Source organism: Alexandromys fortis, unplaced genomic scaffold (assembly GCF_014885135.2).
Source record: "Alexandromys fortis isolate MF-2015 unplaced genomic scaffold, M_Fortis_MF-2015_v1.1 scaffold_20, whole genome shotgun sequence".
Lineage (NCBI taxonomy): Eukaryota > Metazoa > Chordata > Mammalia > Rodentia > Cricetidae > Alexandromys > Alexandromys fortis.
Window position 1 is genome coordinate 14,306,617 of NW_026067903.1, and position 23,412 is coordinate 14,330,028.

A 23,412-nucleotide genomic window follows, 5' to 3' on the forward strand; every position below is an offset into this window, starting at 1 on the left:
CAGGTTTTGGCTGTTACCAATAATGCTGTTATGATTACAGTTGAACAAATGTCCTTGCAGTATGAGCATGCATCCTTTGTGTATATGCCAAAGAGTGGTATTCTTGGGTCTTGAGGTAAGTTGATTCCCAATGTTCTGAGAAACCTCCATACTGAATCCAAAGTGTCTGTACAAATTTGCACACCTACCAGCAAATTTCTACATCCTCTCCAACATAAGTTATCATTGATGTTTTTAATCTTAATCATTTGAACTGGTGTAAGATTGTATCTTTGATCCATTTTGATTTGTATTTCCCTGATGGCTAAGGATGTTATACAATTCCTAAACTCTGTCATTTGGTCATTTGAGATTCTTCTATTGAGAATTGTCTGTTTAAATATATACCCCATTTTAATTGAATTATTTGGTATTTTCATGTCTAGTTCCTTGAGTTCTTTATATTTGGAGGTCTGTCTGATGTGGGTTTGGTGAAGTTTGTTTCCCATTAAGTAGGCTGCCGTTTTCTCTTATTGACAGTGCCCTTTGCCTTATAAAAACTCTTATAGAAGAAAATGTTTAATTGGGGCTGGCTTGCAGTTTCAGAAGGCTAGTCCATTGCCACCATGGCGGAAAGCATGGCAACATCCAGGCAGTCATGGTGTTGGAGAAAGAGCTGAGACTTCCACATCCTGATCCATAGGCAGCAGGAAGAGAAAGTCGCTGAGGCTGTTTCAGGCTCTTTGAAACTTCACAGCTCATGCCCCACAGTGACACACTTTCTCTAACACTTCCTCCACACCTTCTAATCCTATCAAATAGTGCCACTTGGGGATGATTAAGCATTCATATCCATGAGCCATATGGGTTCTGTTAAAACTAAATATTCTGTTTTATGGCAATTACAAATAAAACATAAAGAAATGGAAATAGCTGCATTTAAGTAAAATTTTATAAAAACACTCAATGAATTCAATTCAAACTACAGGTTATAGTTTCCTAACTCCTAGAATTTTATATATATATATATATAAATATTTAAAAGAATACATAATTCCTCTGGAATTATCCATTATAAAATAGGCAAACTATTTTTGTTTTTTGTCAATTTCCTCATCTCTTTTCTTTAGCATTTGAATTACTTCTAATTTAAATTTCCTATCATCTAGCTTTAATATCTGAATAATTTGTGCCTGTCTTTCCCACCCCTCTTCCTCCTTTGTTACTAGTCAAGTCTTATCATCTCTTTGCATATCTAACAATGTGTATGGAGGGTCAGGAATTTCATCAATGGAAATTTAGTGTCTTTAGACCATGCTCTCTCTATTCAACAGAAAGCCTTCTATTCCTGGAATAGGTATCTTTTTTTTTTTTTTAAAGATAACTTCTTTCTTGAATCTTTGGGAATTTCACATCATGCCCACCAATTCTGCTTACCATATCCTCCCCTTACCCCTACAGCATCCCCCATAAGAAAATTTAAAAAAAATCAAACCAAATCAACACAAAGGAAGCAAACAAACAAAACCAAGAAAGAAAAAAATTCGCTTCTTCTTTCCTGCCTGTCCATCATTTCTTCCTTCCTCCTGATGGCACTGGGAGTGGTGTGTCACATACTATACCCTTTAGTTCAGTCAGCTTTATTAGCAAATGTTCATTGAAAGAAGTCACTGGTCTGAATCAAGGCCCCTGGTCTCTGGCACATTATCATCACTGGATCTTCACCATAACTCCTCTGGGAGATCAGATGGCCAATACAAATCATGGAGGTCCTATTGGTATTTTATGACCAGTCCCTTCATGAGCCCTAGCAGGTCTTAGATGGCATAGATGTTAGGATGGAGAAGCCCAAGGCCCAGCTGTTGGCATGGGTGGTAGCTGAGCTGATCAATCTGGGCCACTTGGGCCACCCACCTAGGGAGAGGTGGCAGAACCAGCACTATGCCATCAGAGTTAGTTCTCCTTTGCCTAACGTGAGGGGTGGGACAATCTAGCCTGAGTGCAGGGGCCAGTTCTCCTGGTAAAGGTTGGGACCAGTTGTCTTGCTGCAGTATCCAGCAAGTGGTACATATAGAATAGCTAGCTTTTTATCACTGTGATAAATTCTTGACAGAAAAGGAATTAATAGTAAGACAAAATATTTATTTGGGCTCACAATTTCAATGGTTTCATTCCAGGTATGGCTAGTCTCTTTGATAGGACTATTGATTAGGCTGGACATCATAACAGAGGAAATGTAAAGTAGACTTGTTTACCTTCTAGAAATGCAGAAGCAGAGAATGGGACAGGAGAAAAGCCTAGAGATCAAATACCTTTCAAAACAGGATCCCACCAAACTGCTTCCCCCACCCTAGTTACATCTTTACCAAGTCCCAAAATTATTATTAAATTCTGAATCTATCACTGATTTGGAATGCCCTTCTGTATATGTGTTGCTCTATTGGTTGATGACTAAAGCTGTTTCAGCCAATGGCTTGGTAGAGTAAAGCCAGGCAAGAAATCTGAACATGGATATAGAGAGAGTAGGTAGATGACACAATTTAGTTGCCAAATGAGAAAGACATCAGGCAACTGCTGAAGAAACAAGATATGTAGAAAATGAGGTAAAGCCACAACTTCATGGCAATACATAGATCAATAGAAATGGGTTAATTTAAGATGTAAGAGTTAGTTAATGAGATGCCTGAGAAAATTGGCCAAAGAGTATTGTAATTAATATAGTTTCTGTGTGATTATTTGGGTCTGGGCAATGGGGAACAAAAGAGAAGTTTCCACTTACATAATGGCACCCAATGTGGGGTATAAACCCATGTCCCGAGATTAAGAGTCTGATGCTCTACTGACTGGGGAGTCCATTGGAAAGATAAGAGTCCCATAATCCAGTTACCTCTTAAATATTATATCCATCTGTTCTGGACTAAGCCTTACACACATGATCCTTTACAGGATACCTCATACTCTTTCCTTGCTTATTCAAATACATTCAAGGATTGTGTGTTCTCATTCCAAATAGGGATTGATCTTGGTTGGGCTTTTTTCATGCTTTAGTAATATTGTGCATTAGATAGAGAAGAACAGGGCTAGCCAATTTATGAGACTACAGTGCTGCCTTCTGTGCTAAGAGAGCTTTGGTAGCCAGCTTAAAAGAAGCAAAGGTTCTCTTTAACTTACAGTTATCATCAGTAGTTGTTTGATTATTTAATTTCTGGCCTATGGCAAGATAGTACATTTTGTGGGAGAATGTAAAGGGTGGATTGCCCTATAGTGGCAATATACAGTCTCATAACAAACCTTCAAAATCCATGCATGAGACCAATGATCTAGCTCTCCTGCACCTATATTCTTCCTCCTAATGCTTTCTCATGCACCCAGTGGTGCTGTGTGCTAAGAACCAGACTTTTAAACATGGATCTTTAACAGACACATCATGCTATTGCAGAGTCTGCTTAATGCACATTTTTCCATTATTTCACTTAGAGGCTTTGAAGGGGCAGCATGTGTGTGGCTATCCTGTTAGATCTGAGCATAAAGGAAACATATCTGTGACTTTCACTGCTTTCTCACTTAGTGATCCAGATTTCCTCCCAACCTCCCATCTGTCAATTGTCTTCAGGTGAAGACAGTGGCTACTCAAAGTTCTCTTACCGGGCATTGGTTTGAAGTACTAGAAAACATGAAGAAAATTATGATTCTGTACTTAAAAAAAGACTTAATTGTATATGTGTGTGTGTGCGCGCGCGCACGTGCACATGCATGCATGCATCCACGTGTGCATGTACACAAATATTAGGGAGCACATGAAGAGAAGAGAGAATAACTTGGAGAAGTCCATTCTCTCTACAATGTAAATCTCTACTATCTCATTCATGACATCGGGCTTGGGAGCAAGAAGCTTCTCCCACTCATCCACATAACTGACCGACATCTATATTTTTAAAATGTTTGTCCTAACTCTACAGCATTTAGACACTATAACTTAGGATATCATATTGTGAGATGCCAAATAGAAATATAAATAACTTAACAGCAGTACCAAGTGAATGACTTTGATCATAAAAATATGATGTAATCATTAAATGAATTAAAAGATATATTTAGATTATTGTTTAATGTGAAGGAGTCTCATGTATAATTATATTTTAAATGAAGCCATTCAGAGCAGTAGGAACTTTTAATATACCTTACCGGTGGACCGTAGGAGTTACTGGTGAAATAATATATAAATATATGATGTATCAAGTGTATCATTTGCAAAGAGCAGCTATATTAGATCTTTTTAAAGGATTGAGACAATGGAGGTAACTGTGGCTAGCAGTGGGTGGTATAAAATGGAAAGAATAAATTTAGTGCCGTAATATTCCCACTCTATAAACTATGACCAGCCTGCATTAATGCTCCCTTATAAAGGCCAAAGATACTTTTTTCAGAACTATCAAACACTCCAAAAATTTTATATACCATCCTATTTCTTTTACTCTTAATCTTGCAATCTGATATATAAGTGTCACAGCAACCTTTCTGCTTGTCCTTTGAAGGAAATATCTCTCAGTGTTGCAATGTCAACAGGAGTGATTACTGATATTATCATTTAAAATGGAATACTAAAATCAGAAGAAACATTTCTGGCATCTCAGGTGACTAATTTAAGAAAATGAGTAATGATTTCCCAGGGGAAATCAAGTATTTTCCCTCTCTACTTTATTTGAATATAATTACATAAGAATATTCTTATAGGTATATTCTTGGCAGTTATAGGATCCTTTACACATTATAGTCCAAAATTGTTACTACTATCCAAATAATTATGAGTACCTCAACATGTAGTAGATTTCTTAAAGTTCTATATTTCTCAAGTTGTTATTCAGGAGGAAAAAAGATTTAGTATCCTTTTAAGATGCCAGGAACTGGGATTGATATTTAAATAATTAAACCTTTTTTGGTAATGTTTAGTGAAAATGAGTTCTAAGATTTGAACTACCCATGATAACATCTAAGAGACAGGCTTAACTCAGACTGCTTTATATCAAATCTTGGGACAAGCACTGCTTAGGAGCTCTGAAGTGCTGGTTCACAGCTAATCTGACTGGAGTCTTATTTCTACACAAAGAATTGTGGATGTCTGTGACATCTATAAGATTCATGCTAAAACTCAGATTTCTCATGAAACATTGCTAGCCCTGTACTGGCCATATAGAAGGTACTTCGTAAATTGTATCTTATTTTTCTTATATTTATTTTAAATGAGTGAAAGGAAAGAACTGTAAGTGTAGACATTTACATTTTCAAAATCTGAATTCCGAATTCCAAAGTTTTCAATTCTAATCACATCAATTTTATGTCTTTAAATTAGTAATCTTATTTCTATCTTTTGGATTTATAATAATATAATTGCACCATTTCCCCCTTCTGTTTCATTCTTCCAGACCCTCCTATTACCTCTCCTTGCTCTTTTTCAAAGTCATGACCTTTTTTCAAATTAATTGCTTTTTCTTATATATACACATATACAAATATTATATATATATATTCCAAAATATATAAATACAAACTTCTAAGTCTCTGCACTGTTACCTAAATTTATAGGTTTTCAGATCATTTTATACTGGATAACCAATTGTTTTGTTCTTCTCTTGGGAAGACTAATTCTAAAAGGCAATTCTGTCATGCAAATGTTTTCCAATAGTTCATGTTTTTATATTGAATAACCAACTGCCACTTTTACTTTATTGCACACACAAAAAGGAAATCTTTCTTTAGTTTCACTTCAGTTTAGCAGGCACATGGAACAAGAGATACCACTGTGTGACAGACGACATGGGAGAGATTACAGGGGCCTCAGAGATGACTGTGAACTACAAGCCCTTCAGGAGCTCAGAGTCTAGTGGAAAGATAATGCAGTAATATGACAATGATGTAAGATAGAACAAGATTATCTCCAGGAGGCATGAAAGTAGAGATCATGTCATGATTACACTTATCTGAATAGAGTTCGTGAAGCAGAAAAGAAATGTAACGATTTAACCAGAGGAATTGTCAGCAGCATGTAAAATTAGAGAAGCCAGTGAATCAGGAGGCTAACACAAGATCCATGTTATTCCTTTGAAAGACATAAATAATTTGGATAAGTTGTCATTAGAAGAGTAACAGAAATATATAATCATAGGTTAGGCAAAGGCAACCTTCAGCGATCATATTGAATGACAGAAATTTATTTTCACAAACTGAAGTATAGCTGAGCTAAAAAGAGAGAGTCTGTACAAAAAAAGTGAAGGAAGGAAAAAAAATAAGACAAAGGCCAAGTTACAGAGTTTAGTTTTGGGAGCATCAGGTTATATGTGAGCCCAGAGCACTTGCTGGAGGCTAAGATTCAAAGTCCCTTGTGGGAATGCTTTCAGGACCACCTTCACAGAAGAAGAGGGACCCTATCAGGGCTCCTGCAACAAACAGACACCCTGTTGCTACTCTGGCTTCACAGATAAGAAAAACTATGTGAACTCCAGACCTAGGGCATTTCTGTGAGCTGTGTGACTCAGAAAATTGGGGGAGGGAGAAAAAGAAATAACTCCAGAAACTGAAATTCCTAGCCCGAACTAAGGGCCAATAGAAATCACATGGTAATCAGCATGAGTTGAACCAAGACCATCAAATTGCCCAAGGACTTCTCTGCTAGTACTATATACACATCTGCAACAGGTCTACAAGATAGGTCTACAAGATACTTTACAAACCATGGTTTGGGGCCCTGAAGGATGAGAACATTCCCCATGTTTACAATAATTATTCATTGTATTAGTTAAATCCTATGAATGGAAAACCGGCACATGTAGGAATCAGGAGAGTTTAAGATGCATATATAACAGAAAAGCTATTTGCCTGAAATAAGAGAAGAGAGGAAGAATAGAATATGGTTAAATAGTTGGAGAGAATGTAAAAGATTAAGCATAACATTTATTATTATGTAATTGAGCTTCTTGGTGCTGTGGCAAATACCTGAAGAGGCATCGTCAAGAAGGAAGATTCTCTTGGCTCACGTTTCTCACCATGGTTGTCTGGTGCTACTATCACTGAGAGATGGACATCCTGATTGTAAGAGGGAACATGTGATTCAGCAAATCCTCTCACATTGGAGTAATAGAAAGTCAACACATACAGACAGGAATGAGCCAGCGAAAGTAAATTCCCCAAACACATCCCCACTGACATTTCTAAAACCACATTCCCTTGAACCCTACCTCCTGAAACTTCCAGTACCTCTTAAAATATCACCATGAGGTAGGAACCATCTTATTTATACCCGAGTCCAGATGGGTAACAGATGAAGAAACAATTGTTGAACTGGATGTTAAAAGACATAAAGTTCTGGACCAGTATACATTATCCAATCAGAGAGAAAAGAGGAACTGAAAAGTGAATCCTGGTGCAGTGCAAGCTAGTAAATGTGCTTTCTCTGAATACTCTTTATGTGCTCTGTCAATGCTATGCATAGTCTTCACCAGCATTAAATTATCGCAAGGCAATTGCCCTGGGTACTTTTTAGCAACCATGTCCGGGAGGATGCTAATTACTGCCAGTTGTGAGAGCTAGAAAGATCTAAGCAACTGTTTGCTAAGAACTGGACTGAGCACAGCTCATTCGACAGAAGCCTGCTAAGTAGCTGTCAGGTGGCAATGATGCCGATTTAATACTAACTAAGGCTAGATGTGTTGCTGACACAGACTTGCTCAGACTGGATAGTCTATCAAGTGCATCCCATAACGGAAACTACTGCAAACATAAATCATGCCTGACTGTTTTCTTCTTAAAGGTTCTAGTTAATTCTGTGAAGGGAAACACCCATAGATCTGTGAAATAAATATCTATCTCAGACACAGGCATAGACTGTGAAGTACTAGATTAAAGCAGTGAGAGCTCTTTCAGAGTGGTAACTACTGCTGTTTCTGCTCCAGGAGAAGAGAAATCTAAATCCTTTGCTTCTTTGAATTGCACACGTCAGTACAAAACTGACCTCATGACATTTCCAGGCTACATCCCATTTACTTCCTTCCAGAACTCTCTAAACCTCCTCTACTGAGCCATACATTTTTCTGCCTAGCTATTGTAGTATCTCTGGAAGTCAAGAGGATTCTTTGTCGCATATTTCTGGTTTGTCTCAAGCTATCGATTCAAGTTTTTGCTGTTGACAGTGTCTACAAGTAAGATGGGATGGCACTCATGTTTACTCCTATGCTCCAACAGTGAGGAGAGCATAGATGGTGACTCACTCATTCATCCTTTAATTCACCCATTCGATACTTGAAGTCAATGATTATAATGTCAATGACAACATTATAACAGTAAACCAAGTGGACAAAATCTGGCAGGTAAAGCTGAGTATGTTGGACTGGGATAAGGTGATTGAGAAGGATAAGGAAGCCATTTTTGATAGAGCTTTCTGAGAAGGTGACCAAAAAGGCATAGTAGTTCAGACAGAAGAAGAAGCAAATGGGAAGGTACCACACCAGGGATGTAATTATCTCTCCTTGAGGGAAAGGAAAGGGTGTGTGACTAGACTACAGAACATGAGGGTAAAGATGCTGCAAGCCTTGAGTTCTCCCATGAGGAGCTCAGTTCATGGGATAGAAAGGGCCTTTTTTATATAGTTTCTGCTGCTGATTATCTCGGGTTTATGTCAGTTCATTTGAATGAACCAAATGATTTTCAAAGCACTTTACTGTACAGTTTTTTTGTCACATATTATATGAGAGGTAGGAAACCAATCCTCCTAGCAGTGACAAGATGTGCATTTCAGAGCCTGGGCTGTCTTGGCTCTGAAGCTCTTTCTCCTGCATTCCACTGCAGAGGTATAGTTAGTGCATGACAACTGAACCCGCTCTGATGGATCTCTGCTGTACTGTATGATAAGATTATTGGGACAGGAAGGTGGCCAACGGTGATGAATCGTCAATGTGGTAAGAATGGTAAATGTACAGAATGAGAGAAAGCACAGGGATGGAATCCCTTATGGTTTGTCTATTTAGAATGATAAGGAATAAATCTGAGTGTCTCATGAGAGATAAAGGAAGGAAGAGAGAAAATACTATAGCACAGCAACAGGAAGTCATGCAACATGTGACCAAAACAGGAAATTGTGAAAAGTCCTCAGTAGTTTAGGAGCAGAGCATTAGTTCAGTCTGGCACTGTGTCATTGTGGTTTCCTGGTGATGAGCTCTTAGTCCGAGGCACAGTGTCTATATGATGGCTAAGTTCTCTCTGTCTCTCTATCTCTCTCTCTGTTTCTCTCTCTTCCCCCTTCTTCCCTCCATTCCTCTCACCTATCTGTATTTATGTGTGTGTGTCTGTATGCTGTGATTAAGTGTGTTAATTCCATGTCATAGGGACTGACATTAAGACTACAGCTAGGCAAGGGCCGGAACAGAGATGCCATGATCACCGTCCAGGCGTTAGACCTGGTGAGATGGCTCAGAGGGTTAAATGTGTGTGCTACAAAGCCTGAGGGCCAGAGTTTGACCTCTGGGTCCTACAAGGTGGAAGAAGAGAACTAACTCTGACAAGAAGTTTTCAGACTGCCATGTGTATATAAAAGTGTTCTCTCTCTCTCTCTCTCTCTCTCTCTCTCTCTCTCTCTCTCTCTCTCTCTGTCTCTCTCACACACACACATACACACACACACATACACATACACATACACACACTGCATACTGAATGAGTGAAATTAATTTACAATTTTCAACAATGCTGGATTTAGTAAAAATAACACTTTTTAAAATGTAACTATACAAAAATTGTGCTTTTAGGAAATATCAAATGCACTTTGATAGCCATACTTCAAGGAACTGATGACGTATTTCTTTTTATATTAAGATTTTTTAATACAGTCTTTTCTCATTTTACATAGCTTTTCCCATTCATTCTCCCTCCTCTCCTACTGCTTCCTCCACCATCCCCCTACCCCACCTCTCCTTCCACTCCTCAGAAAGAGTAAAGCTTCCGATGGGGAGTCAACAAAGTTTGACACTTCTCTTTGAGGCCAGACTAAGGCCCTACCTTCCCCCTCATATCTAGGCTGAGCAAGGTATTCCTCCAAAGAGAATGTGCTTCTAAATACCAGTTCAAGCACTAGGGATAAATCCCTCCCAGTGGTCCCACAAACTGTCTAAACCACAACTGTCCCCCACATTCAGTGGGCCTAATTTGGTTATGTGCAGGTTTGTCTGCTTTCAGTCCAGAGTCAGGGAGCTCTCACTAGCTCAGGTCAGCTGTTTCTGTGGGTATCCCCATCATGGTTTTGACCACTTTGCTCATATTATCTCTCCTCCCTCTCTTGGACAGGTCTCATATAGCTCGGCCCAGTGCTTTGCTGTAGATCTCTGTATCTTCTTCCATCTGTTTCTGGTTGAAGGTTCTATGATGACAATTAAGGAGTCATCAGTCTGATTACAGGGCAAAGCCAATTTAGGTGTCCTCTCCACTGTTGCTTACAGTCTTAGCTGGGGTCATCCTTGAAAATTCCTGGGATTTTCCCTAGTGCTATGTTTTTTTGATAGCCCTTTAATGGCTCCCTCAATCAAGATATTCTTTTTCTCACTCACTGTCCTTCCCCTTCTTGAGTATCCCATGTCCTCATGTTCTTTTCTTTTCTCTCTTTCTTCCCTTCCCCTTTCCACCCTCCCTTCTCCATGCCCCTCCTAATTTTCTCAGGAGGTCTTGTCTGTTTCCTCATTCCAAGGGGATCCATGTATGTCTCTTTTAGGGTTCTCCTTGTTCCCTAGCTTCTCTGGGATCTTGCACTGTAGGCTGGATATCCTTTGCTTTACATCTAATATCCACTTATGAGTGACATCAAATTACCAAATAATACAATCAAAAAATGGGGTGCAGAACTAAACAAAGAATTCTCAACAGAAGAATCTCAATGGCCAAAAGACACTTAAGGAATTGCTCAAAATCCTTAGCATCAGGGAAATGCAAATCAAAACAACCCTGAGATATGATCATATACCTGTCAGAATGACTAAGATCAAAAACACCTATGATAGCTTATGCTGGAGAGGATGTAGAGTAAGGGGAACACTCCTCCATTGCTGGTAGAAATACAAACTGTACAGCCACTTTGGAAATCAGTATGGTAGTTTCTCAGAAAATTGGGAATCAATCTACTTCAGGACCTAGCAATACCACTCTTGGGCATATACCCAAAAGATACATCCTCATAACACAATGACATTTGCTCAACTCTGTTCAAAGCAGCATTATCCATAATAGTCAAAACCTGGGAACACCCTAGATGCCCCTCAACTGAAGAATGGATAAAGAAAATGTGGTACATTTATACAATGGAGTACTACTCAGCCATTAATAAACACAATGACATCTTGAAATTTGCATATAAATGGATGGAGCTTTAAAAAACCATCCTCAATGATGTAACTCAGATCCAGATGATATATTTCTTAACTAAAAAGGATAATCATAACTATTAAAATTTAGTATATTTTTTCTTGAATATTTCTCTGGTGCATGCTTTCTTGATTATTTTGTCATTTTAAAATCACTTTAATTACAGGTTAGGCATGGTGATGGTCAAGGTTAGCCTGCCTCAGGTATTTATTCTCTCTCCCTTTCATACCTTGCAATTCCTACAGTTTCTCTCTTCTTGTACTGTAAGATTAGCAACACATGAAAACTGACACTCAAGTCTTGACCATCACACTAATTGAAATTATATATCTTGGAAAAAACCTTATTGAGAGGATTTCATCTTATCTTTTATTATTTTTATTTGGTTATCATTTTCTTTATATAAAAACCCTAAAGTTGTCTAACTTTCTATTATGTTATAAAAAGCCTTGATATTTACAGATTTTTCCTAAACTGAGATGTTAAGACTGTGACAAGTCTCTGTTCTTGAGTTTAAGTGTGGTCCTTACATAACCTGGGCTTGCCTGGAACTTAGCATATAACCCACGCTATCCTTTACAATCCTGCCTCAACCTCATATTTGGTAGGGTTTTAGTCATATGATTATCCTTGTTTCCCTTTTATCTGGAGTAATGTGATTTGCTTGGGATGTACTAGAGAAGTACTCTGCCAGTAAGATTCTACTCTAGCTCCTTCTATGATGGTAAGGCAAATTACCAAAATTGATTTAGAAAACAATTATGAAGTTTTTATAATTTCTCTTCCCTCCTTCCTTCCCTCCCTTCCTCACTCCCTCTGTACTTTTGAGATATGGCTTCTCTGTATAGCCCTGGCTGTCCTGGCACTAGCTTTGTAGACCAGGAGGCAAACCTCAAACTCACAGAGATCCACCTCCCTCTATTGGGATTAAAAGCCTGCATCACCAGCACTTGACTTATAATTTATCATTTCTGATCTCATCCCTCTAAATAACTTCCCAGACTTGTTACATGTAAAAGTTTTTTTTAATTTTTATTCTTAAACTACATTTTCTCAATTAATTTATTACACATTCTAGTCTTCAAGATTGTCAGTTCTGAAGGAGATATACAATGTTCACATTATCTTTTGTGTACTGTACAGTTAATCCATTACACTGTGGGTTATACGAAATATACTGGTTTTTTAATTAATTAATTAACTTATTTATTTATTTTACATTCTGATCACAGTTTCTACTAGCTGTAAAGTAAAGGATAACCATGCTATAATCCACAGCCTCAGAGAAGCTAGGGAGCAGCGAGGGCTCAAGGGGAACACTCAGATATCCCTGGGAAGGAGGAATAGAAGAGATTTCTTAGGTGAACTGGAGGTAGATGGGAATGGGAACATGAAGGACCAGATAGGGGTAGTGTGGGAGAGAGAACTGAAAGAACCCACTGGAAAAGGCATCACTTCAGGGTCAGGTAGAATCATGGTACAAGGGAAACTCCCAAGGATCTACAATGATGACATCAGCTAAGATTCCTAGCAAAATGAATACATGGCCTGATCCATGGCCACTTCCTGTGTCCAGGCAAGACTACCAGTGGAGGAATTGTGACACCAACCCAACCACAGAACTTTTGACATATCGTCTGTCCAGACTATGGGACGTGCTGGCATAAGGGTGACAGAGATTCTGGCAGTGGCCAGCTAATATAGTGTACCTTTGTTGCAGGGTAGTGGCCTCTTTATAGTGTACTCAAAACAACATGTTTCCTCCTTCAATACAAACTAGAGAAATCAAAGGACCAAAACAAGGGATTTTGACTCATACCTAAAATCACAGCTCTTGGCAGCTAGAGACAAGGGGGTCGTAAATGACAGCCTTTGCTTGCTCATATAGTGAGACTTGGTCTTAATAAAAAGATCCAGTTGAGATCCATTCATCAAGAATGATGCCAACCTATGATGCTGCCTGGAATGCTGGGACCCAGAGGCTGAATGGTCTAGACATGTAGGATAGAATTTACTGCTCCTAAATCCTTCTAAGTACCACAAGCCTATTTTAAAGTTAACTGAACAGTTTAAAAATAGTTGCTTAGTGAAGATATGCAGAGAAATAGTCATGAAGATTCTGATGTGTTTTCTGTTCTCTCGATCTTAACAGATTAAAGAGCACCTTGCAAAGGGGCAGCGGATGCTGGCAGGTGATGGAATGTCCCAGGTCACCAAGACGCTGTTGGATTTGACGCAGAGGAAGAATTTCTATGCAGGTGATCTTCTAGTGTCTGTGGAAATCCTCAGAAACGTGACAGATACATTTAAAAGGGCAAGTTACATCCCTGCATCGGATGGTGTCCAGGTAAGAGAGATTGAGCCTGAGAGACAAGATCGGTATAATGGGCCCCCCTCCCAGACGCCAGTATACTCACCTTGGAGGTAGCTGGAAGGAAGGAATGTTCATTGCTTCTTCAAAACACCTTGACTGTGTGTAATGTGGACTCTGGCAGTGACCTCAATTCCCGTAGAAATGCTACACCTCAGTATCCTCACCATTAAAATGCTCACATTAAAACTCAAGGAAAGACCAAATGAGCGTATGTGTAAAGTGCTCTGAGCCCGCGGATGAAAAGCATTATCGCAAATTCAAGGTGGTATCGTGGATATTTTATTCCCACATTTAATATCACCATCTTGCCATAGGAGACTATTAAAAGTACATTAGGTATAATGAAAGCATATTAAGTATAGCATGCAAAGAAGGCATAGTGTAACATCTGTATGAGGACTTCTTATTTGAAACAGGGCAAGCATATTTAACATTGAGAACTCTTGCCTAATAGTGTAAGGCACATAGAGGATCATTTGAAATGGAAAAATAAGAAGCTCAGTAGCTCTATGAAGCCTTTTGACCTTGTCATGGAAGACCTTAGACCAACATCATTTACCTCCATAATATTGCTAAGTACTAACCCACTTGAGTGTTGCCTTGCCGTTAAAAGAAAGCCCAATGAAACAGCATAGTTAATGTAAGGTCATTGTGTACTTTTAGATTAAGACCTTTTCTGCTGTAGACTAAAATGTACTCCTGCTCAGTTGATTTTTGCATTTCCAGCAAAATGCAACTCTGCTATCAAGAAAAACACTGAATTGTCAACGGAATCAATCATGAATGACACCAATGCTCTGATCTGTATCCAGGCGTGAATATTTCTAAGAAGATCCCATAGACAAATGAAAGCTTATGTATGTAGGAATGATGCACACTGCATTCCATACCACACCAGGAGTGTCTGGTATCTTAATGGCAATAATGGAAAAGATGTTAGGTAGAAAATTAAAATCATTTGAGCATCTTGAAGATACTTTTCTTGTAGAAATAGTCTAGTATTTTAATAAATTAAGTAAGCAACATACATATTTACCCCTACTCTCCTGAAAATTTTTATTAGCACTACCATAAAAAGCTAGTATTTGAAGTTCTTGACATAATATACAATAAAATATATTCATAAAAGAAAAAGCATAAGACATATACTTATAGAAAAACCACCACACATAACATAACATTAAAGTCTCTAATTTGACAAAAATGCAAGGCTTGGAGTTTTTTAGTTCAAAACACTTAAGACTGATGATTTACATTAGAAACACGTTTTTATATCCTTCCTTCCTTTTTTATTTTTTTGATTTTTTTGAGACAAGGTCTGACTGTGTAGCCCTGCTTGGCCTGAAAATCACTGTGTGAACCAGGCGACCAGGTGAACCTTGATGTCAGATGTCTGTGTGCCTCTGCCTCTCAAGTCCTAGGATGAAAGGTGTGTGCCAACAGATAATACCAGAAACACCTTTTTATTGAGCTACTTGTTATAGACTTCAGTCATGCAACACTTAATTTGACCAGTTGCCTGGGCAGGAAATTAGTAGATTTGACTCCCGTAAAGCGATCTTCCTGGGTCATTTAGTGTAGTGTGAAACAGGATCCTTCATGGCTCATACCTCTGTTCACTCCTCAGCAATGATGCAGAGTGCTAGGCACTTTGGTGTCTTCCTCCTTCCCTCACAAGCTGGGCCTCTCTGGTTTACTGTTTTCACTGGTATTTTGAGCTACCTGCAAAACCCTCCATCCTCTGCTGGAATTCTCCTCTTTTTTTCTCAGGCTCTCCCAATCCCAGTTCAAAAATCACAAGTCACTTCATATGCCAGATTAGCAAGCCCCGCAGTTACATTAGAAATTAATTTTGGTTCCTCGAATCATTCAGAAAATCTTATGCCTCTTTCATTCTGCTTTTGGCAATCTAATGTAAAGTCATCTGCACATACCCATGATCTCCTTTGTTTCATTGTAAACTCGGGATAATGGCTGTATTCAGTATCTCCTGCACTTTGTGTAAACTTCAACTTGCCCTGCATAAGGCCTCCTTGAGCATTTTGGATGGTATGGTATGAAACCCCAGGTTTAATAAAGTGTCAACTGATTTTTCCCTGAAATACAAGTCATCATGTATTTCCTGCTCTTCATTATAAAATTGCCGGTTCCTAGTCAGTAACAGCATCATGTAGATTTCCTTCATCTTGCTTTGCTGTGGAATCTGCCTTGCAAGTCCTCTTGCAATCTCTCTTTCGTCAGTAGTCACACTGGTATGCTAAGCAAACCTCTAAGCATCCCCACCTAGTTATTTCTATGGCCTCTTCCCTTTGTTTCCCCTTACATCTTGATTAATTTGGACCCATGTGGCACACTGTTCTCCTATTAGCTATCCTAGAACAGCTCTTGATATGTCAGCAGAACTTCCAGGCTCCTTGAGTGATTGCCCTTTACCTTGGTGTCTAGTATGCTATGGATGGTGTTCATTACCTCTGCTCCCATTCAGGCACAGGACCTTAGTCACCTTAGCCACATTAGCTGCTTACTGCTGTCCAGATGTGCGACATGTTCTTGATTCTGTGACATTGTTTCCTCTGCTTCCACACTGCCTTAGTCTGTCTTGACCTTGCAAATTATTCTGAGTCCTATGAGTCTCAGTAATCCACGGCATCTTCTCTCCTATGTCCCATTCCATCTTTGCACTCAAATGAGACTCTTCTTGAGAAAAAAAAAATGTTGGACCCTAGGAAAGCCTCAGCCCATGACCCCAAAATTAAGTTTAGTGTAGAATCTTGATTATAGAAGGAAGTTAACAAATAGTTAGATTTAATTACAGCCAAACTAATAATCAAATAATTGTCTTTTGATTGCTTTCATAACCTTGCCTCCTTCCCCACTAAAATTGGGAAATGACAGCCAAAGTTCAAAGGAATGTTAGGTAAAACTGTACACAAAGGTCCCATTCTTTTGAAGATAGTTAGATGCAGGATATTTCATTTGAAATGGCTAGCAATGCTGACAGGAACAAAGAAGAGCTGTTGAATGGACTGGATGTGTTGACGAAAGAGTATCACAATCACCCATGACAGATTAATCTTGGCTTAAAATCTCTCCATGGAAATTTGTGTTCATCTGAATTTCTAAATACCAGGAGGACCTTGTGATCTTAGATTTTATGTTTACTTCTTTAATAATTATAGTTTATGATCTGAAAAATTCATGGGAAGAAGTTTAATGAAAAATCCATAGGACCATTAACCTACCATTAAATATATAAGCTATATAAATAATGGTTGTTGCCTTCGCCTTTCAGTTCATAGGAAACTTACTGCTTTTAATATAAGTCAGATATTTTCTCTCTGCACTTTTTGAAGTGTGCATGTGCTGTCTGTGTGGGGGAGGGTGTTCTGCATGCATGCATGCATGCATGTCTGTGCATCAAATGTGTGCTACATCTATTCAAATTGTATTAAAATTAACAAGCAATAAATTTAACCTTAAAGCAAGTACATTTCCCCTTTCAACACTGTCTCATAGGCAACTGTTGCATATTAATGTTTATCATCAAAATGTATATAATATCTATTCTTCAGTTTTAATGCCAGAAATTTGAAACACAAGAGAGAATGATCAAAATATAACCAAATAAATATTTTATGTGATTATTAGTACTACAAACAAGACTTCACCAGCTCTTCAAGAGGAGAATTTAATATGGTACATGGCTGGCATACCCGGCCTCATCAACTGGTGGAAAAATAAAGCTCCTCATAAATCATGCTATTTTTATCTTTAGATATGATTCTTAAACTATGTTTTTTCCTGGGTGAGATGATACCAACTTCCACACCCATGACTGCTCTGCATCTTTCTAACAAAGAAAGCTGTGGAATGTAACTATTCTATAATATTTTTGTTGTTTTTCACTTTACATCTCTCTTTAATTAATGAGATATTGAAATTGAAAAATATATGTTTATATGTCTTAGACTGAGATGATAAAGTATTATTTTATTCTGTGAGTCGATAGAGCATCTTCCAGAAGCCTTTTTCTCTCAAGTCTATTCTTCTCCAGGTCTGTACTCTTGGTCATAACTCCCAAAATACAGTAATTCCTTTATGTGGTATGATCCTTGCCAAAATTACACAGATTCTTCAAGGTTTGGCTCATGGATAATTTCTTCTCAAAGGTCTTCTCACCAACTTCTACCCATGAGGAGAATTTTTTACCATTTGGTCATTTGCAACCTTGTGAACACATTTTATGCAGCACTCACACATGACATCGTAGTGTTATGTCTACCCTCAGGTATTAATTTTAATCTTATTGGAGATGAATATGTCTCTGGAGCTTTACTTAACACATGAAGCATAGCAGATACTCAGATGTTTTTTCAAATAAAAAAAGGAATCAGGGAATTATTAATGTTTGGAGATTAATATGGTTTCTCATTTACAAAATAAAATGGCCCAATCAAATTCAGAGGCAGAAATGTCTTCATTTAAAATTTTGTTGTCATTGAAAATTTTACTCCAAGTCTGATTCTATCTATAGAGGACTGGATTGACCCCAAGTCCCACTTGCCCGGAAGTAAAGGTCTAACCAAGTGAATACTTGGAACAGATATGTGTAAGCTCCTCTTTGATTTCATCTATTATCAATCTCAGAATTCCAAGGCCCTTTCGTATGTTTCTGTTATATCATTTCTTCATCCATAAAAATGCAACATTAAGGTGTAAGACCATAGTTGATTTTCATTATTCTTGGAATTATAGGTAACAATAGCAAGCACGGAACTGACACTGAATCATTGGTCCCTAGCCAAATGGGGATTAGGTTTCTTTGAGAATCTAGTCCCAACAATTTCATGATTTGATCACACTGACATTGATTGTTGTGGCTTCCTGATGAAAGACACCCAGTTTAATTCATATTAGTGATGCATGGATATTGGTATATTTAACACATGGCCTGCCTCTGTAAAGTATACTATATGCTCCTTGTTCTTCAGATCACTGGGGAGCCCTTTATCACACCATGCTGTGGCCATTTAAACAGTGAAATTCTCTCTCTCTCTCTCTCTCTCTCTCTCTCTCTCTCTCTCTCCCTGTGTGTGTGTGTGTGTGTGTGTGTGTGTGTGTAACATAGAGTCACATATCCAAGGGGCACTTGTTCACAGCATGAGAAGTGGAACAAAGACTGAAGAGAGCATGCCCGTTGTAGACCCCAGATGGAAGCATGTGCTTCAGGAAATCAAAACTGTGCACACCTTGAAACATGTCAGTGATCAACCATGATAACACTGTGTTGATTTGTAGATTACAGCTCTATTTTGTTAAGTAAATAAATTGACATAACATTTCAAGAGGTTATAAATAATTCAGATGGTCTCTGTCCTTTAGGATTGTTGTGACACTCAAAGTCAATCGGGCTAGATGCATGATTGACCACGGAGTGGGTACACCATACTGTTTTTATTGTTAGTATTTTAATTTGCAATACAAACTTGAAGAGTGAGGCTTGCTCTCCAGGCTGATTTCAGTGTCACTGGAAAAAATATCATGACCAACGCTAGATTGTACACATGGATCTGAGATATTTAATTACAGGATGTCCCAGTTTTAGAAATTCTAGTCACATACATATCTGAACTCAGTAGTAAATAAAATATTAATGTGAGTATTAGGAATTGAGAAAAAAACTTCAAGAAGCAAGCCATCTACAGAAGCACTCAACAAACAATCAGAGTGAGTGATCAAAGGCACAGCAATGTGTGAACATTGAAAGTCTAGACCAAGCTAGTTAGAAAGATCTCCTGAGTAAATTGGGAACATGGGGACCTTTAGGAGGGCTGAAGTGGAGGGGAGAGGCAGGGAGGGGAGCATCGAAAAATGTAGAGCTCAACAAAAATCAATTAAAAAGGGAAATGATAAAAAAAAAAGAAATGGACAATACAGTTCCTGAGGGCAGGAGGGTGAAAGAAAAGAAGAGGTTTTATTGTAAAATCCAGTGCCTGTCAGTACCTAATCAACAAGTCTCAACTGCCTAATGCCATATGCCAATTAAAAGAACAGTACAGTAAAGAGGGAGGGAAGAGGCTTGTACGATGTAGCTACACTGGGCAGATGAGCAAACAAAAGCTGGTGGCCCCATATCTGTTTTAAGGGTCAGTGATGTGAGGTTTATATTTACAGGCCAAGATATATACATAGTTAAGCAAAACTGGTCAAGCTGTGGTCTTATCTATCAATCTCCCATCACTGTCTTGGCTCCAGAATGTCCCTCATAAGTTGTCAGAGTTGTGTGAAGTATCTTTCTGGCAGACAGATTCCTTCTCTGGATTCACCAGACCTTCATCCTTTGTTTGCTCCAGTATGGGATTCTTAAGGGAGTCTTAACTCTGGGATCTGTTGATCCAGTAGCCCTATAGGCAAAGACAAGGTTTAATTTCTATTTGCGTAGCTTCCCTCTGTCCGAAAAATTACATTTGCTCTCTACATTTGATTCTCTATCAACAAGATCCCTAAATATTACTGTTAATTTTAGAAAAAATAGTTTGCCACAATAGATAACATGGATTAATAAGGAAAACAAGAGTATTGAGCTGACAGATAATCCCATGGGGGGACAAAGGAGACACAGAGAGAGAAAATGAAAAGGGGGTTTTTAAGAACAATGACTCACAAAGAGGAAGAGAGCAATCTTGAATGAAAGAAAATCTCATTAGAGTTTCTATTTGGTACATTTTTCCCCCTCAGACGGGTTTCTCTGTGTAGCCTTGGTAATCCTGGTATTCACTATGTAGAACAGGCTAGCCTTAAACTCATAGAGACCCTCTTGCCTCTGCCTACTGAGGAGTGCATCACCACTGCCTAGTTTGACATTTTTTTACTTACTTTTCTATTGTCATGACAAAATACCTTTACCAAGGCAACTTATAAAATAAAGCAGTTAATATGGGGGCTCACAGTTCCCAGAGTTTAGAGTCCATGGCCATAATGGCCACAGATAGGAAGGCATGGTGCTGGAATAGCAGCTGAGAGCTTACATCTTATCCACAAGTACAAGGCAGAAAGGGCTAACTGGGATGGTGTGGGCCTTGGAAACCTCAAAGTCCAGCCCCAGGCCACACCTCCCTTCTCCAACAAAGCCATGCCTTCTGGTCCTTCCCAATCAGTTTCACCAGCTCAAATAAATGAGCCTATGGGGACCATTCTTATTTAAAGTACCATGAAGAAAGAAATTATTGAAAGTCTCTACCAACCATGATCTAACAGCAACTCAAATATGCCAGAATCATTGAATTTCCTCACAATCTTCAGGTCCTAAACAACAAGTCTTGGTGACACTCGATATTTTCCAACTGATTTTTTCTTCTCTTTAGCTCATCCTAAGCAATATTTAATGAAATATCCAATTTTAAAATAGTATTCACTTTATTATCTTTATGACATGCTGATATTATCTTTAGCACAGTTCATTCTCTAGTCTTTGACATGTCACTTGTGCTTAAGAAATTTACGTCTTAATTGTTGAGATTAAATAGGGGACTCTTACCTCAGGTTTTCAATGCCTTTATTAAATATAGATCATATTCTAAAGATATGCAGAATCCATTAATCAAAGGGATGTATTTAAAAAAGAGATTCTGATTTAAATGAAATCAGACATCTTTCATTGTTATCAGGCCTTGGTTCTTACTTGATGACTCATAGAGGAGAGAGTTTTATTCAAGTATGGGTTTGAGTTTTATTCAAGTATGGGTCTTGTTCATGCTTTAAAGAAATAGGAGGTACTAATTGCCTCACGGAAGGCCTTTCTTCTTTTTGAAAATTGGTAAGAACCGCAGCATTTTCTAAGAAGCAATGGATAGATGGATAGATGTCTGTGCAAAGTTGATTCTCTTGTTTGGAGTTCTTCAATCTCCTCTAAATTCTTTTAATTATTGGCCAGGATCTTTCTCTATCTTTTCCTTTGGAGTTCCTTTCTGATCCTTGTTCACATACTAACCTGGAAAGTGAATAGGAAATGGGCAAAGGAAGAAGCAAATACCACTGGACATCTCCTGGGAACTTAGAGCACCATATGGCAAGAATGGGTTATGCCAGATAACGACGCAAAATGGAGAAAGAGGACTTGGCAAAACATTTTTTTATTGATTTTTATCAAGCTCTGTATTTTTTTCTGCTACCCTCTCTGCCTCTCCCCTCCCCTTCAACCCTCCCTCAAGGACCCCATGCTCCCAGTTTACTCAGGAGATCTTGTCTTTTTCTACTTCCCATATAGATTAGATCTATGTATGTCTCTCTTAGTGTCCTCATTGTTGTCTAAGTTCTCTGGGATTGTGATTTGTAGGCTGGTTTTCTTTGCTTTTATACTAGTCTCCTTTCAGGTGACCCTTTCTGCCTGGGTGCCAGGCCAGCTAGTACAAAAATGGCAGAAAAGGAGGACAGTTTTTTATAATACATTTCAAAGGTCAGTAAGGAAAGGCTATTCTGTCTTGGTAATGCATTACTTCTTTTTACAAGTTTACCTTATTTTTCTGTAATTTTTTATCTCTTCTGTTTCATGGACATGGAGAGCACTGATGAGCAATCATATACGAGGGAGGATCTCTGAAGAGAATAAGTACGTTATCTCTTTAAGGGTGATAATTATTTCATCCATTGCCTTCCCTTGTCTTCCGATGAATCATCTTCGAAAGGAGTAGTCTCCTGGTGATTAGTAACACTAACCCTCAAAGGACAAGACAACAGAATGTTCTAGTCCTTGGAGCCAATCAGAATGTCAAATCCCTACCCAAGATCTGAGGTTGATTATATATATATATATTTGAACAGAAAGAAGTAGCTTAATCTTAAGGAGCCTCAATTGGGCCCTGGAACTTCTACCTTCTTATAGGATAATTTCAATTTTAAGGGAATGCTATGGTCCTTTTCTTTCTGATATTATGACACAAACCCATAGGAGAAAAGGCCAGAGGTGACCACAAGAGCGGGATCTATCCTGCGTGACCTGCAAGTCTAATAAATACTGTCCCTCCTGGCTGAGAGGAGGAATTAAACTCCCAAGGGCAAAGAGTACAGCAGTTAGGTAGGAAAGGAAAGACAGCACATGAATGTGAACCTACACATTGCAATCTATCTGCTAATTGATGCCGGGAAATTATTGAAATAATTTTATTAACTTATATTAATTTTATAAATAAATGAATTTCATTGTGACTTTTTATACATGCATACAATATATAACATTTACCTTCTCATTTACATTTCTTTTCTCCTCTCTCTCTTGTCCCCTTTCTTTTCCAAAATAGTCCTGTATGTGTTTTATCTTTAAAAAAGAAAACTATTCTAGATTTCATATGTGAAAGAAAACATGAATTCCATCTTTCCAAATGTGGCTTATTTTGCATAGTATAATTATCCAAGATATAATTCATTTTACTATCACCTATTTAAGGTGTGTGTGTGTGTGTATGTTATAGGATGTGTATTTATTGTTTATATAAAAGAAAGACATGAGATCAGAAGTCAGAGATATCAAAAATCTCTGGTAGCTTCCTGTTAAATTGGAGCCCTGTGATGGTGGGATATCTCCTCACTCTGTGGTGAGTAGTCAAGGGTTGCTGTTGAGTCAGAGTCTGATACATGAATTCAAGAATACATTTACAGACAAGAAG

General features: G+C 38.3%; 1 protein-coding gene across 1 annotated transcript in view; it reads left to right on the forward strand.

The window, feature by feature from the left end:
* Adgrb3 (adhesion G protein-coupled receptor B3) overlaps positions 1 to 23,412 on the forward strand; it is a 709,539-nt gene that overhangs the window by 304,528 nt on the left and 381,599 nt on the right. Inside the window, exon 9 of the mRNA XM_050134810.1 lies at positions 13,529 to 13,723. Coding sequence (XP_049990767.1) covers positions 13,529 to 13,723 — 195 coding nt within the window. The remainder of the gene's footprint in view (positions 1 to 13,528; positions 13,724 to 23,412) is intronic.